The 13,324-nt window shown below is 42.5% G+C and overlaps 1 protein-coding gene across 14 annotated transcripts in view; it reads left to right on the forward strand.

The window, feature by feature from the left end:
* ABI1 (abl interactor 1) overlaps positions 1-13,324 on the forward strand; it is an 80,173-nt gene that overhangs the window by 17,394 nt on the left and 49,455 nt on the right. For all 14 annotated transcript variants that reach the window (XM_048048485.2, XM_048048480.2, XM_048048477.2 and 11 more), the window contains exon 2: positions 6,151-6,318. In XM_048048485.2, the coding sequence (XP_047904442.1) occupies positions 6,151-6,318 (168 nt within the window). The remainder of the gene's footprint in view (positions 1-6,150; positions 6,319-13,324) is intronic.

A 13,324-nucleotide genomic window follows, 5' to 3' on the forward strand; every position in this document is an offset into this window, starting at 1 on the left:
CTCTAAAATCCTGAGCTTTCAACACCCCACACAAATTCAGGAATGGTAGAAAAGTACAACAAAACGACAAGTTATGACAAGTCACTTCAGTAAAACACTGAATGTTTTTCTACTGCACATGTTGTAGCGCTGCTTTTCGTGAGGCAGTTTAGCTGAGGTTTGCCTGTGCTCCGGAATCTGTGTTTTTGGCTTTCGCTCCTCTTCGTATGGAGACTGGGTTTGCTTTGCTGTTTTATTGGGCCCTGCTTGTACTAAGTCCCGTCCTGTTCCCTGTCATAAGTGCTTTCTTTTTAAATTTCCCACAATTGTTTTTACTGATGGTAGCAATGATAAGAGTGGCAAAGCAGGTGGTTCTAGTAACAAGAACATGGAAGGTCTGAGGCTAACTATGTTGAAGACGGACAGGAGACAAAGTGTACTGATAACCCTCTGAAGTCTTACCTGGGGTGTTATGGGATGTCTCATGCTAGTATATTGGGCAAAGGTTGAGCTTAAACTTCTCAACCAAATCTCCTGGTGGCTTGCTCCATTTTCCAGTGAGGGAATTGAGGTGCTGATTGATGAGGAACCATCTGTAACTCTTGGCAGATAAATACCAGGCCTAGCATAACTCTGTGGATATTGGGAAGTACTTAGTGCACCGTCCCATTGAAGTATGTCTTAGCATAATGTGTTGTAGATCATGTGCTCATGACATACATCAAGTAAGGCTGTTCCAGGAGGCATTGACACACCTGGTTTCTACTCTATTCCTTATCTGGATGATGTATGTAAAGACTATAAGCAACACCTACTTGTAAATTTTGAAGCCTTAGTATCCACTGCCACTCTGGAATGATGTATATCCCCTAAGGCTATACCTGTGACGAGAGAAACCTTGAATGCTCCCCAATGAGCAGCTTCTAGTAAAAACCACGGTCTGTTCTGATTTCCTTGGGTGGCTTCCAGCTAAGTTGCTGGCTCCTGAAAGTTCTCCAGAACATCCAACTTCATGGCACCTGCTGCTGGGACTTGCCAGTTAGGCTTTCTTCTCTTACTTGTAACTGATCTGTTGTAATAACTGTCAATGACAGCCTGAAAAGTCTCTCACAATACATCATGTTAGTGTTTTATAAGCAACCTTCGTGAGCTATAGGTAAGAGGGAATCTGTATTTACAGCGACTCCTGGATTTAAACAGAAACTTTATCTAGTGTACTTGGCGTACTTAAATATTTGAGACATTACTGCAGCTTGAATGCAGAATATTTGGTCAAAGCTGAACATATGTTGTGCATAGTTTAGAAATGTCCAAACCTTTTGCCAATAGCAATCAGAAGGAAAAAAAAAAAAAAGCCCTTAAGACTAGTCCAGCTTTGAGTTATTAAAAGCCTTTTCAGATCAGTGAAGCAGCAATGTTAAGCTCATAGCTGCCTCTGAAAGATCCATGTAATGTCACTAGCTCTTGCTTTAGGTAGGTTTATAAGTGATCCTGTTTTCTGAGTGGGGAAGCCACTGTTCAGGAACTTCTATCTTTGAGTGGCACCAGCTGGCTCTCAGGGAGGTTAAGTACTGATAACAAGTCTCCAAGTCACTACTTGGATACACGTCTTCACCATTCTACAGAACTATTTCTAATCGACTGGAAGAAATGAGGTGCTGTAGGTTATAGCTAGCTTAAGGTGAAAGTTTTGGCTGTTTGTTTTTGGTAAAAGTTCATTCTAGACTCTGTCAGGACCAGAATTTTGAAACCTCAACCATTGGGACCTGTCTTACCAGGAAGTGTATGTTCTATAAACTTGAAAGTTAGATTAATGATACGAACAAAAGGGAGTACAAATGGGTGTATTGACAACTTTGTTGAATGGCATAGTTGTATTCTGTGAATACTGATAGGTGACAGAGACTGCTAAACCCATGTGGCAACTGATCATAGTAACATTGATTTTTCTTTTAATCAGGCGGCCAAGATGCAAAACGGAACAATTATCTTGTGCTTACCTTGAAGCAAAAACAAACGTACCACACTGCTGAATTCATTAAGTGTATCCTGAGCAAGAGCAGTAAAGGCACAGCAAAGTGACTATAAATGATTCCTGGAGCTTGGTTGCAGTGATCAGGCCCTTGAACAGAATGCTAAGCATCTGAAAGGATATTGGGCGCTGAATAAGTAACAGCTCTATTTAGTTCAATGATCATTGGGCTGCTCTAGGGCAGTGCTCTATTAGTAGTTTTTCATGGATGGATTTTTTTCTATAATTGAGGTTGCACTTATTCCAACAGTTGATGAAAAATGTGGAATAATGCATGCCACACACTCAGGAGGCAAAGTAATTTGTTCCTGGCAGGGCGGCTTGTCTTAGGGCGACCTGATGAGCTGCTGTCTGACCTTTGGCAAATGGAGCCTGCTTTTCTGGTGGGGCATCTTGCAGGGAATTCCAGAACAGTAAATAGGCCTGAAGTGGAAAGGGGAGAAACAGAGGCTGGAGAAAAGGCACAGAGGATATGGACCGGTGTGCTTGCAATATAATGCCTGGCTTCCAGAGATGCTCTGTAGTGTGAACTGACGTGATTTTGGAGGAAGCTGATACAAGTAGTTGGCTGCGTGCTGTATGAACTAGAAAATGGTGGGAATGAGCTGGGAGTGAGAGAGTTGGGAGGGCGGGTGGTTTGTATATGCAGACGCTGTTTTGGGGAGGTGCCTGTGTGAGTGGTGCTTTGGGGGGTAGAATTGGCTGACAATGCAACCTGTAAAGGTTAGTTACTGACTGACTGGACAGATTCGTCATCATTTGACACTGAAGTGTTGCTGAACTGAGGAATCAGTAGACAAGCGGCAGTTTGCTTGGGTGCAGAGTCAATTTTGACTTGAACACAGTAATTAACTTTTTTTAGGAAGTACTATGATACAAGTTTGGATTTGACAAAAAATATACGATGTGCAGTGTGGAATGCCATGCTGGTCCAACTGTCTCTGTGTATTCACTTGGATTGTAGGAGAAACTTTCTTTGTTTCAATATTAAACCCAGTTATGTGAAAGCAATTTCAAACTGCAATTTTGCAATACTAATATCACGATTGAGGATATGCTGGAGATACAAGTGGGAGCCTTTTACAGGGGAAACTTCAAAAGCTGTGATGTTCTTGATTTAAAGAATATTCAATTTGCTACTAAACAATGCTAAAATTTCTGCTTATACCCAGAACTACGGGGGAAACAACACTGTCTTTAAAGTTCTTAATACAAAATCATAAAGTAATTCTGTGCTGTCAGGAGTACCAGTCGGTTGACAACGTGTTGTCGTCTCTGAATGGTTAACTGGTGCTCATGTATTGTACTAAAGTATATGAAGATTGTAAACATGCATTATGATCCATACCACTTCTAGTTTTTGTTTAGAGACAGATGAAAATAAGCTGAAGAACATCAGAAATCCCTGCTCCCTCCTGCTGCTGCTCTTGGTTTTTCTCTCTCCACTCCTGATTTTTGCACCCTATGAAGCTCTTAGCTTGTATCTTGCAGGTACCGACAGTCCTAATTAAGCAGTGCAGAAGACTGGATGTCAAGCTAGTTTTAGCCTAAACTGTTATGGAAACTGCACAGTGAAACTGCCTGCATTATCTGCAGGGCTTGAAAATATTTCAAAGTAGTTCTGCTAGGACACGAAATACTCTGCATCTAATCTGGTTGCCAAACCAGTCATTTGGGCAAATAACCGAAACTTTAGGTGCTTAGGCAAATAAGGGCGAGGCATTTGATCAATAAATCATGAGAGAAGAAAATAAACTTTTTATACATTGGAGTTTTCTCATTTGAGAATGCTCAGTAATTGGGTACCGTGGCTTCGTAATAAGTTAGTGTTTAGTCTGAAGTTCTTTGCTTAAAACTTGGTAATAAAATACTTGAGTAAAGGCTTTACATCTATGCTTCAACGAATATAAAGTTAGAATTATGGTGACTGGCTTCTTATTGGCTATGTCTAGTTCAGTAAAACTTCCCTTTTAGATATCTCAGACTCCTACCTGCTTTTTCACCATAGTTCAGGAATAAATCACCTGCTGTTTTCTTTAGGCTTCAACCTGATAGGACAGTGTGGTTGTTGTTTTTTTCTTTTAAAGTTGCTGCTGGTGATTCGAAGTTTAAAATGCCTCTTTGGAGAACCAGGGTGGCTAGGGAAGCTTGCTTCTTGAGCCTGTCATAGTTAACAAGTCCTTCACCATGGAAGTTTGTTTTCTAAAGTAAGTGACTGCTAATAAAGTTTTCTGACATCTAGAAACATCAACATTCTTTTAAGCTGCCTTAAAAAGGTAGCTTTGTTTGCATTCAGAAATACTATTTGTTTTTTTTGCCTGGCATGGTCTTAGTGCATGCAATGCTATTTTACCTTTTGGTAACAGATGGCAATAAACTTTGCTGCTTGCTTCTCATTGTAGAAGGCATCTGTATGTGAGTCTGTTTGAAGGGTGGCTTTAACTTGGTGTTCTAGTGCGTGTCAAAGCACTGCTAGGAACATTAATCATGAATATAAACAAATTTCCAGGTTTGGGGGGCGGGATTCACTCCTGTTTAAAAATCATCTTTAATTAAAAGGTAGCATAACATAGCTTGGGTTGCAGTAGGTCTACCATGCTGCAACTTTGTAATGTATCCAAGCCATTTACCTCCCAGTTCTCTCTCCTTAAAGCGAGAGACAAGGATGCCTTATCAGCCCTTTAAATAAGGGGTATGATTATTAAATACTTGTGGATGTTAAACTAAAATTTAACTGAACTCTGGCACCGAGCCTGCCAGAGTTCATGAAGCGTTTGGACAACGCTCTCAGACACATGGTCTGATTTTTTTTTTATTTTTTTTGGGGTTGTCCTTTGGGGATCCAGGAGTTGGACTCGATGATCCTTGTGGGTCCCTTCCAACTTGGATACTCTGATTCTAAAATATTGAGGTGAAGTCAGAGGCAGGGTTCAAGAATGGGTGCTAAGTGCGTGGAAGTCAGGAGGCACAGGATTCACTTGAATGCAAACTTTGTTTGCTGAGTTTGTGCTTGATATTGTGATGCATACGGTTGCCTGCAACATTGTTGAAAGGAATCAACAATAAAAATAGAAGTCTAGTTGGAAGAGACTATTAACATGAACCTTTCCTTTCGGTTGCTGATGCTGGCTACACTGCAAATAAATAAAATGCAGCAGAAACTATGCTAGTACTGAGTCATCACCTGAGAGTCCTTCCTCATGCCCAGCACGTTTCCTCCCAAGGGAGGAAAGAGTTCTGGGTAGCTGCAGCTTGCAAGCTGGGTAGTAGATGAAGTGCCCACCTCCCGAACTGTGATGCACAGAGCGCTTTGGAGTGGGGTTTGTGTACTTTGCAGGGGGAGGTGGCGTTGGTTCCTCCTGTTCTGCCCGTGAGAAAGCTTGGGCCATGAGATTCAAGGCACAGACAGCTGCTGGTCATGGACAGTGACCCACTTAATGTGGGGGGAATTTTCCAGCTCTTCTCTTCGTGCCTGCTGCTGCACATTATTGGTATCTGAGCAAGTGAGGGCAGCAGCAAGCTCCCAGCCATCCAGGAATGTTCATTAAGCTTTTGCACGAGGAGGGGCAGTGTCAGAAGTGCTGCTACATCCAGGAGCCCCCTGCGCGCCCTCCTGATGCTCTGCTCGCCCTGCTCCCGGGCTGCAAGAGCAGCAGCCAGCACAGCGCAGCCGGAGGGGTGGCTTTGCAGGCAGTGTGTGCAGCAGGGGATACCCGACTGTGGGAAAATATTTTCTGTATTTAAGTGGCTTGGGTTATGTGATCTCATAAGGGATGGCGAAAGCTACGCTTCAGTGTTCCTGGGGAATTGCAGATTTTTCTGGAAACGAAGGATGGGCAGGCTTCAGAAACACAGCTCCAACAAATCACGACAGTGTTATTTTTTTCTCCTGAATGAGTTGTTTCTTGGCATGTAATGTTATGGTTAAATATTTTTCAAATTCTTTACCTGCTCTTTATTATTGAGATTTTTTTTAGTGTAGATGCATATAGAGTGCTTTGTCTGACTGCACAGTCAGATCTTCTTGATTACAGATTCTTCTAAATATAGGTTGTATTTTTTTTGTTCCTGTCCTTTCTTCCCCCAACCCCCACCCTTTTCCTGGCCTTAAGCAAACATCTTGTTCTTTTGCCTTACAGGCTCCAGATAAAAGGAAAGCGTTAGAAGAGACCAAAGCCTACACAACTCAATCTCTAGCCAGTGTTGCTTATCAGATCAATGCACTGGCCAACAATGTATTACAACTGCTGGACATCCAGGCATCCCAGCTACGGAGGATGGAGTCCTCAATCAACCATATCTCCCAGGTAATCTTTTTTAATAAAGGCATTATCTTGCCTCCTGTATTATTGAGAGCTGGATAGTTTACATTGTCTTCTTTGAATTCTCTGAGTAATGCGACTGAAAATGGTAAGACTTTCTTCTTTTAATATTTATAAAAGCCACTTTGTGATGGAGGTCATGACTGAAATAAAACAGATCCTTTACCAAAAAGCACTAGGACTATATTTGGCTTAAAGCTGGAGTTAATAATTAAGCTTCCAGAATCAGAAGCTGCAGTTGAGGAAGGGGTAAGGAAAAGCATTCTATTTTTGAAGGAAAGGAATTCAGAGGATTCAGATGAAAATGTTCTTCAGTGCGGTCAGTGATTTTAAAACCTTTGTCGGTCAGCCAATACTGTGCTAGTGGTACATCTTAGACCAAACTGCATGAACTTGAAAGAAAATGCTTCTCATGGCCTCTGCTGTCCTTATCCCTGTAGGCCCTGCTAACCTCTGTTTACTGTTCTTAGAGTTATTATGGTTTCCAAAAACTTTGTGAAATGGCAGCTCGGTGGTTCCCCCTGAAAGTGTGTCAGCGGGGAGGAGATTCCAGTGTGTGAGGACGGGCCTTCCTAGTAACAAACCTTTCTAAAACACTTGTCGACTTTGTGTGTGTGAAGAACTACATGAGTTAAAAGCAGCATCAAGTATTTAAAAAGTAGTTGCCACCAAAACAGTGAAGTAGGATGAAGTACAATTGCTGGAGATGAGTTTGGTGCTCTGTCAAGTAGTAGTCAGAGATTTCCTGGTGCTCGGATTATGACAACCTCCAAAGAAGTGACTGCATAAAGGACTGAGGCGGCAGGCCATTGCGTGTCCTGTTGTACTGAACACATCTTTTCTTAGGCATTTCAGAGCTTCAGTGTGTGAGGCAGTTACTGTTAAAAATCCTCATTGTCCCGCTGATATGACTAACCATGGAAAAAGCCCCAAATGTTTGATACTAGCACAAAAGCTGTTAACCCTCTGTCCTGTTTGCTGCTTGAACCGAAGGCACTATGCTGAAAGCTATTGGGTCACCTGATACATGAACTGTTTGCTAAAGACTGGGAACAATCAGTGCTTTGTAGAGCTTTTGAGCAGTGTTTAGCAAGGTCACTTGTAGTTTCTGTCGCTGGTTGGTCCTTCCTGAAAGTAATCCTTGCTAATAAATGAAATTCTGCTGAACAATTTTGTAGAACTAAACTAGATATGGATAATATGTACTAGCTCAGCTGTTTGCTTTCAAATGTACTTGATCAAATGCTTAAACTGCATATCTTTAACTTGCTGTGCAGTCTCTTGATAGACTTTCTATATTCTCTGAGTTTCCAGAGCATCTTTTCCCATGTTTGTATCAGTCATGAATAGTTCTATACCACTAAAGCATGAGGATGACCATATTCTCAAAACAGAATTCTTCAATGCAGAAATATTGCCTAGAAACATAGATTTAAGGCACTGTCTGTCAATTAACTCAGTTTAGGGTTTTGCAATACAGAGCAGATACGTGTGGGATAAGGTTCAATTTGATTTAAAACCTTTCTGGTAACAAATACCCTGGAAGGGCAGTTTCTGTTCCCTTGCACCTCCGTCACACAGTACTGACACGCTATTTCAGTTCTCTGTGCATGCTTTCCAGAATGACTCTAGGCTAAGTGACTGGACAGCTAATCTTGATTAGTAGCCACTCAACATTTTTCCTAGCTATGTGCCTTCTTCAGCGGAAAAAGCACTCATGAAAAGTTAAATGGGGAGGTGCGCTCTGTTCTGGCTACTGGAACTTAACCGTGCAGATGGAAAAGTTGCTTGCTTTTATAGGAAAAAATGAATTCAACTCCTTTTGTGTGTTGAGAGCAAGCAGAGGCTTCATATGAGTAATCACAGTGGGGTGAGGGAGCACTGCTCTGAACACAGACAGTGAACAGCTCCGGGAAGGGCTTCTACTCTGGCTGCTACATGAAAGCCAACTCAGCTGCCTCAGCTGCATCTCTATTTTCTGCAGTCATAGTTGACTGTCAGCTGTAATGTGGCAGTCTGAGGTGGCCTGCAACATAATTATTTACTACACCCATGATACAGAGCTGTGCACGTACAGCCCAGCTCTTTGGCTTAAACCCTTGCTACTGACTTTGACCTTTCCAAGCTGTTCTGATACGGCAGAACAGAGACTTGATTGCTGTTGTGAAGTTTGAAAACCCTTTTGGTATAACAGAACCTGTTAGGTAAGATTTTGGGGAAAACGATAGCAAGTCGATACTTTGGACCATCTTGAACTTGAAGAATATACTAAAGGTATTACATTATATATAATCTCTAGGACTCTGTACTACAAGCTTTCTGCTGCAGTCAGTTACACTGTGTATTTCTGCCAGTTCCTCTTTGGTGCTTTAGTTTGACTGTTCTCAAGGCAAATACATACTTAAGGAGGAAACTTTAAGTAGGAGTTCAGCTAGTTTTGATGTAGGATACAAAGATAGAGCCAGCCTGAGTGATGTGCTGTTGTGGTGTGGCCTCTGAACTTTCCCTATGGGAAGCTGGTGTAAAAAGGCAGCAGGGGAAAGGCTTGAGCCCCACATGACTTGTGCACCCACAAATGCTGGGGTTTAGCAGAGCAGTGGTTCAGTTAGGGAGGAGCTGTTTCTCTTCAGCTGCAGCGACCCAAAGGAAACTTTCCTTGAGGACTGAACGGCAGTAGCTAAGTGTTTAGCTTTCTTTGTAGTATCTGAAATGTGAGGTGTCTGGAACAGGTACTGTTTTCTTTTATAGTGATTTTAGGGAAGATGGATGAATGCATAGACTGGACAATGATAGAACAAAAGAGTTGCTGGGGGTCAGCCGGCAGCGGGAAGGACCTTGGACATCGAGGTGGGACAAGAAGGAAGACCTTAACATTTAGTATATGACACTGAAGGTGTTTGCCAGTTCAGTGAATAAATGAAGCATTTTCTCATGTTCCTTGCTGATATCGTAAACGCTGTACTTGTACTCTGAAGTTGATGCTATTAAATGAAATTCTAGTCTGCTGTTCACACTGTTGTTCATTTGTGTCATTCCTGCATGGGTCCCTAAGCCCATGAGTGAATTCTTTAATAAATGAATAAATCCTGTAGTATCTTCCCCTTTATTCTAAAAATTTGTCATTTAGCAGAGAAGTCAGCAGTTCATCTCTTCATAGCTTTCACATGGGAGCTCTTTATAAACATTTGACAGGGAGAACTGCCCCTCTAGGAAGTTGGGCCTACACTTCTTTGCTCTTCTGGCTTAGGTTTCTTGGTGGTTCTCTCATCTCCCCGCTCCCTCATGCCTTTCCTCCCCCCAGGAACAAGAGCTAACTTAGGAAACATACTATGAGATACATTTTTGCTGCTTCATTTCCACAAACTTGAGGAAAGTGAAGATGTGACAGAGCCAGAGTTGTCAGAGGAGAGAGATGTTGACAGGGACATCCTTGTTTACTGTGTCCAAACTGAAAAATGTAACTGATCAGCTCTCACAAATGTTTATGTCTGAGCAGCTGCAGTCCTGGGTGTAGCAACTATTTTTTTTTTCCTGGTCATAAATAGTTTTTTAAATAGCTCAGTATTTAAGCCCATGCCTGTTGAATCACGAAGAAAGGAATAGACTCCTTTTTAAGAAATGTTTTGCACCAGGAAACACCGCACCCCTTAAAATGTTCAGTGTTAAGATTCCCTTCTGCATCTGAAGCTGTTCTCTAGTGCAAAATAAGGGCTATTACAGAAAAGTGTTCTGAAAGCATAATTCTCAGTAAGAAAATATACGTGCATCTTTTGTTACCACTAAAGCTTTAGAAGCAGAAAATTACTGAATTGGTTTAGAAGGATCTTGCCTATCACCCCCACATCTAATCCATTGCACGTGTAACTCAACACAAGCAGGTTCACACAACTCTGGCAAGCAGAAAGCCAAATGCATTTTGTACAGCATGGTTGTCTGGCTAAAATCAGTGGCAATAATGGCATACACAGATCTTTTGTCAGACTTCTGCATCTTACTGTTGTAGAGTGTGTTGTTTGACATGTACACACCACTCCTATCCCCGCAGAGTGGGGCATTTTCCATTCGGTAGGTAACCACACAGGACTCCTGTGAATCAGGCTTCAGGGAAGCTCTGCCAGCGATGCTCTGGGGCTTGGAGGGCTGAACTTTTAAGCAGCAGCAAGTTGAGCAGGCTGGCTGGTCTTCGATGCCAGGAAAAAAGAGGATAATAGCTGTTAAGTGGTCAGCAGGTCTTTGATATTTAAAGAGGCATAAGGTAGTGTACATACAGTGGTGACTCCTTATGTTTTAGTTTATGGGGAGGAGCTTTCTCTGAGTGTGTCTGTCTTGGATTAATGCGATACTGCATTCATGGGTTGTGGCATAGGATCACAGCACAGTTCAAATTCACGTTTGAAAACCAAGCAGAAAGAGGATAGAAAACATGACAAACCATCTGCTGATGACTGTGGATGGCCATGCCTGGGGACAAGCATGAGTTACTCAAGTACTCTTGGTACTCCTATGGATGGTACTCTTCAGTTCCACCTAATGATTCCAAGGAACAACTTCAGGTGTTTCACCCTAAAGTTGCCTCTTTAAAAGGAACAGGATATGTAAAACTCTGATCTTCTCTGACATGAAGGACACCAGGGCTGGACAATGACTATTAAGTGGGAAGAAAATTAGCCAGATTAAAAAAAAAAAAAAATGGTTGAATGCTACTAACATTGTTCAGAATACTCTTTAGAGACCACTCTGAACATAAAGCAAGTCCTCAGCAAATCTGGGGATAACTCTAAACTAGGAAAGTTGGTTCATATGCTGAATGGCTGAGCATCAGGGCAGAGGAGCCTTGAGATACTTGAGGATGGAGCCAGCAAAAAACGCAGGAAAGCTGGTGAGGTGCAGGGCCGTGTACCCAAGGTGGAGTAACCCCATGTGTTTGTGCAGGCTGGGAAAAGACTGAGCCACAGTCCTGCAAAGGTGCTGGTGTTCAGTGGATGCCATGCTGAGCGTGAGCCAGTGCTGCAAGGCCATCTGAACAAGGTTGTCATCAGCTCAGCAGTGATGTGGCTGTCACCTGGAATGCTGTGTCCAGAGTTTTGTCACTCCTGCCTTGTTCAAGAGAGATGTAGGGAAACTGGAGGGAGTCCAGCAGAGAGCTACTGAGGTTGTCAGGGGCCTGAAGCCTACAGGGAGAGATTGAAGGAGTTGTGCTTCTTTAGTCTGACAAAGAGGAAGCAAAGCAGTGACACAACGGTGGCCAACAAATACTTGAGTCTGCCTCTGTCATCGTTGTAGTTAGTTTCTCTTGGCAGTGACAGTGTAAAAAGGAGCCTTAGCTGTAAGCTGCAGCTTGGCAGGTTCTGCCGTGAACTTGGGAAGACAAGTTACCCTCTGGTGTGACTCATTTCAGTGCTACGCTTCAGTAGCTGGACGAACCCTAAAATCTGACCTTGTGCCCTTGCAGGGCACATCAAAAGCAATAGCAGCCAAATGGCAAAGGGGGAAGGTGGAGGCAGTTAAGTCAGGGAGGAAACGCCCCTCCCTGTCTACAAATCCTAGCAAGCTCCACTTCTGTACAAGCTTTCCTTTCCATGCATCCAGAAGTGCATGAGGAAGTGCTGTTTTTGCAGGAACAAGAGTATTATCTGATGTATACCTTGGAAAGATAACGGCATCTTTCTGCTTTTCTTGCACTTCCTTTGCTTGTGAGCAGACACAAATATTCCTAATATGGTGAAGAAACTTGCCCCCTTTGTTTAAATTAACCTTGCCTTGGGTGGCATTTGCTTTCCTAATAAAGTGCTGACAGTTATCTCTGTGGCCTTTGCTTCACATCCTGTTCTTCCTGTACTCTCTGTGATAGAGGCCAAGGCTCCCAGAAGCTGCTTCAGCTCAGAAGTTGTATTGTGCTTGCTCTGGTTATCTGTCTCCTTATGAAAATTGTTAACTTCCTTCATATCGGCTTCTACACATTCTGTATGAATTGCTTAGAAGGTAATGTAACACGTGAGGCTTGCCCTGTCAGCTGTTCTGTTGGGAAATTCTCCTCTTCATGACCACAAATGAACACACACACGATCTGTCTAACTCCTGATGAGTTAACTGTCATGGGAATGTTTTATTTTTGTGTCTGCCTGCAAAAGACCAACCGTAACCCTTTCTGTGATGACCAAGTGACTACCACAGTGACTCCTCTAGGGCAGCTGCTTTGATAGAGAAGAAATTGAGTCAGAAACTTCTGTTTCCTGTCATTCTTTATTCCCACCTTTTTTGTGAGTACTGGGTTTGAAGGTGCTTTTTGGGAATAGCTAACTGTAATAGCTGTTCACTGTAGTGAAATCTGTCATAGGCTCATTGTTAATCCACACTCTGGTAGAAGGGCAGTCTGAACAGATCATTTCCAGTTTCTTTTAGACCATTAAAGCCTCTTTTCTGCTCTATGGGGTTTTGGCCATAAGCTTTGGATACTGAATTAAGAGGCCGGATGCAGCCTCTTGCTTTCTGAAATCAAAGCGAAAATCCCAGGACTGTGGACGTTAGTCTGGAAGGCTCCTTCTGATGACTTTGTACAACAAACGAATCAAAGATGTTTGTGCAATCTTTTTTTAATGAAAACCTCTCATATCTGGTAGATATATCACATAAATGAAATGTGTCACTAACCTCCTGTGAAGTCATATATTAGACTTCAGGAGTCTGGCTTTTTTTCCCCTTCAGATGCATCTGATTAGATTGTTGGCCAAAATTAATTTTCTTTCTACTTCAGGTCTATTCACGTAAAGACCGTTTGTTTAAAGAGCTCTTGTTTCATGTTGTATTATTAGGGTTTTCTCACCTCTGCCAATGCTTTACTAGCACAAGGGCGAAGGAGGAAGGCAATGGAGGAAGAGGTGGGGGTAAGATGCAGCAGCGGGTAACCAGCTGCCAAAGCGTTAAGTTGCTCACCATATCTGTGCCATCCAGCACAGCTATCTTTGTTGTTGGCTGGGTAGTGTTACCCTTA

This window comes from Anser cygnoides, chromosome 2 (assembly GCF_040182565.1).
Source record: "Anser cygnoides isolate HZ-2024a breed goose chromosome 2, Taihu_goose_T2T_genome, whole genome shotgun sequence".
Classification (NCBI taxonomy): domain Eukaryota; kingdom Metazoa; phylum Chordata; class Aves; order Anseriformes; family Anatidae; genus Anser; species Anser cygnoides.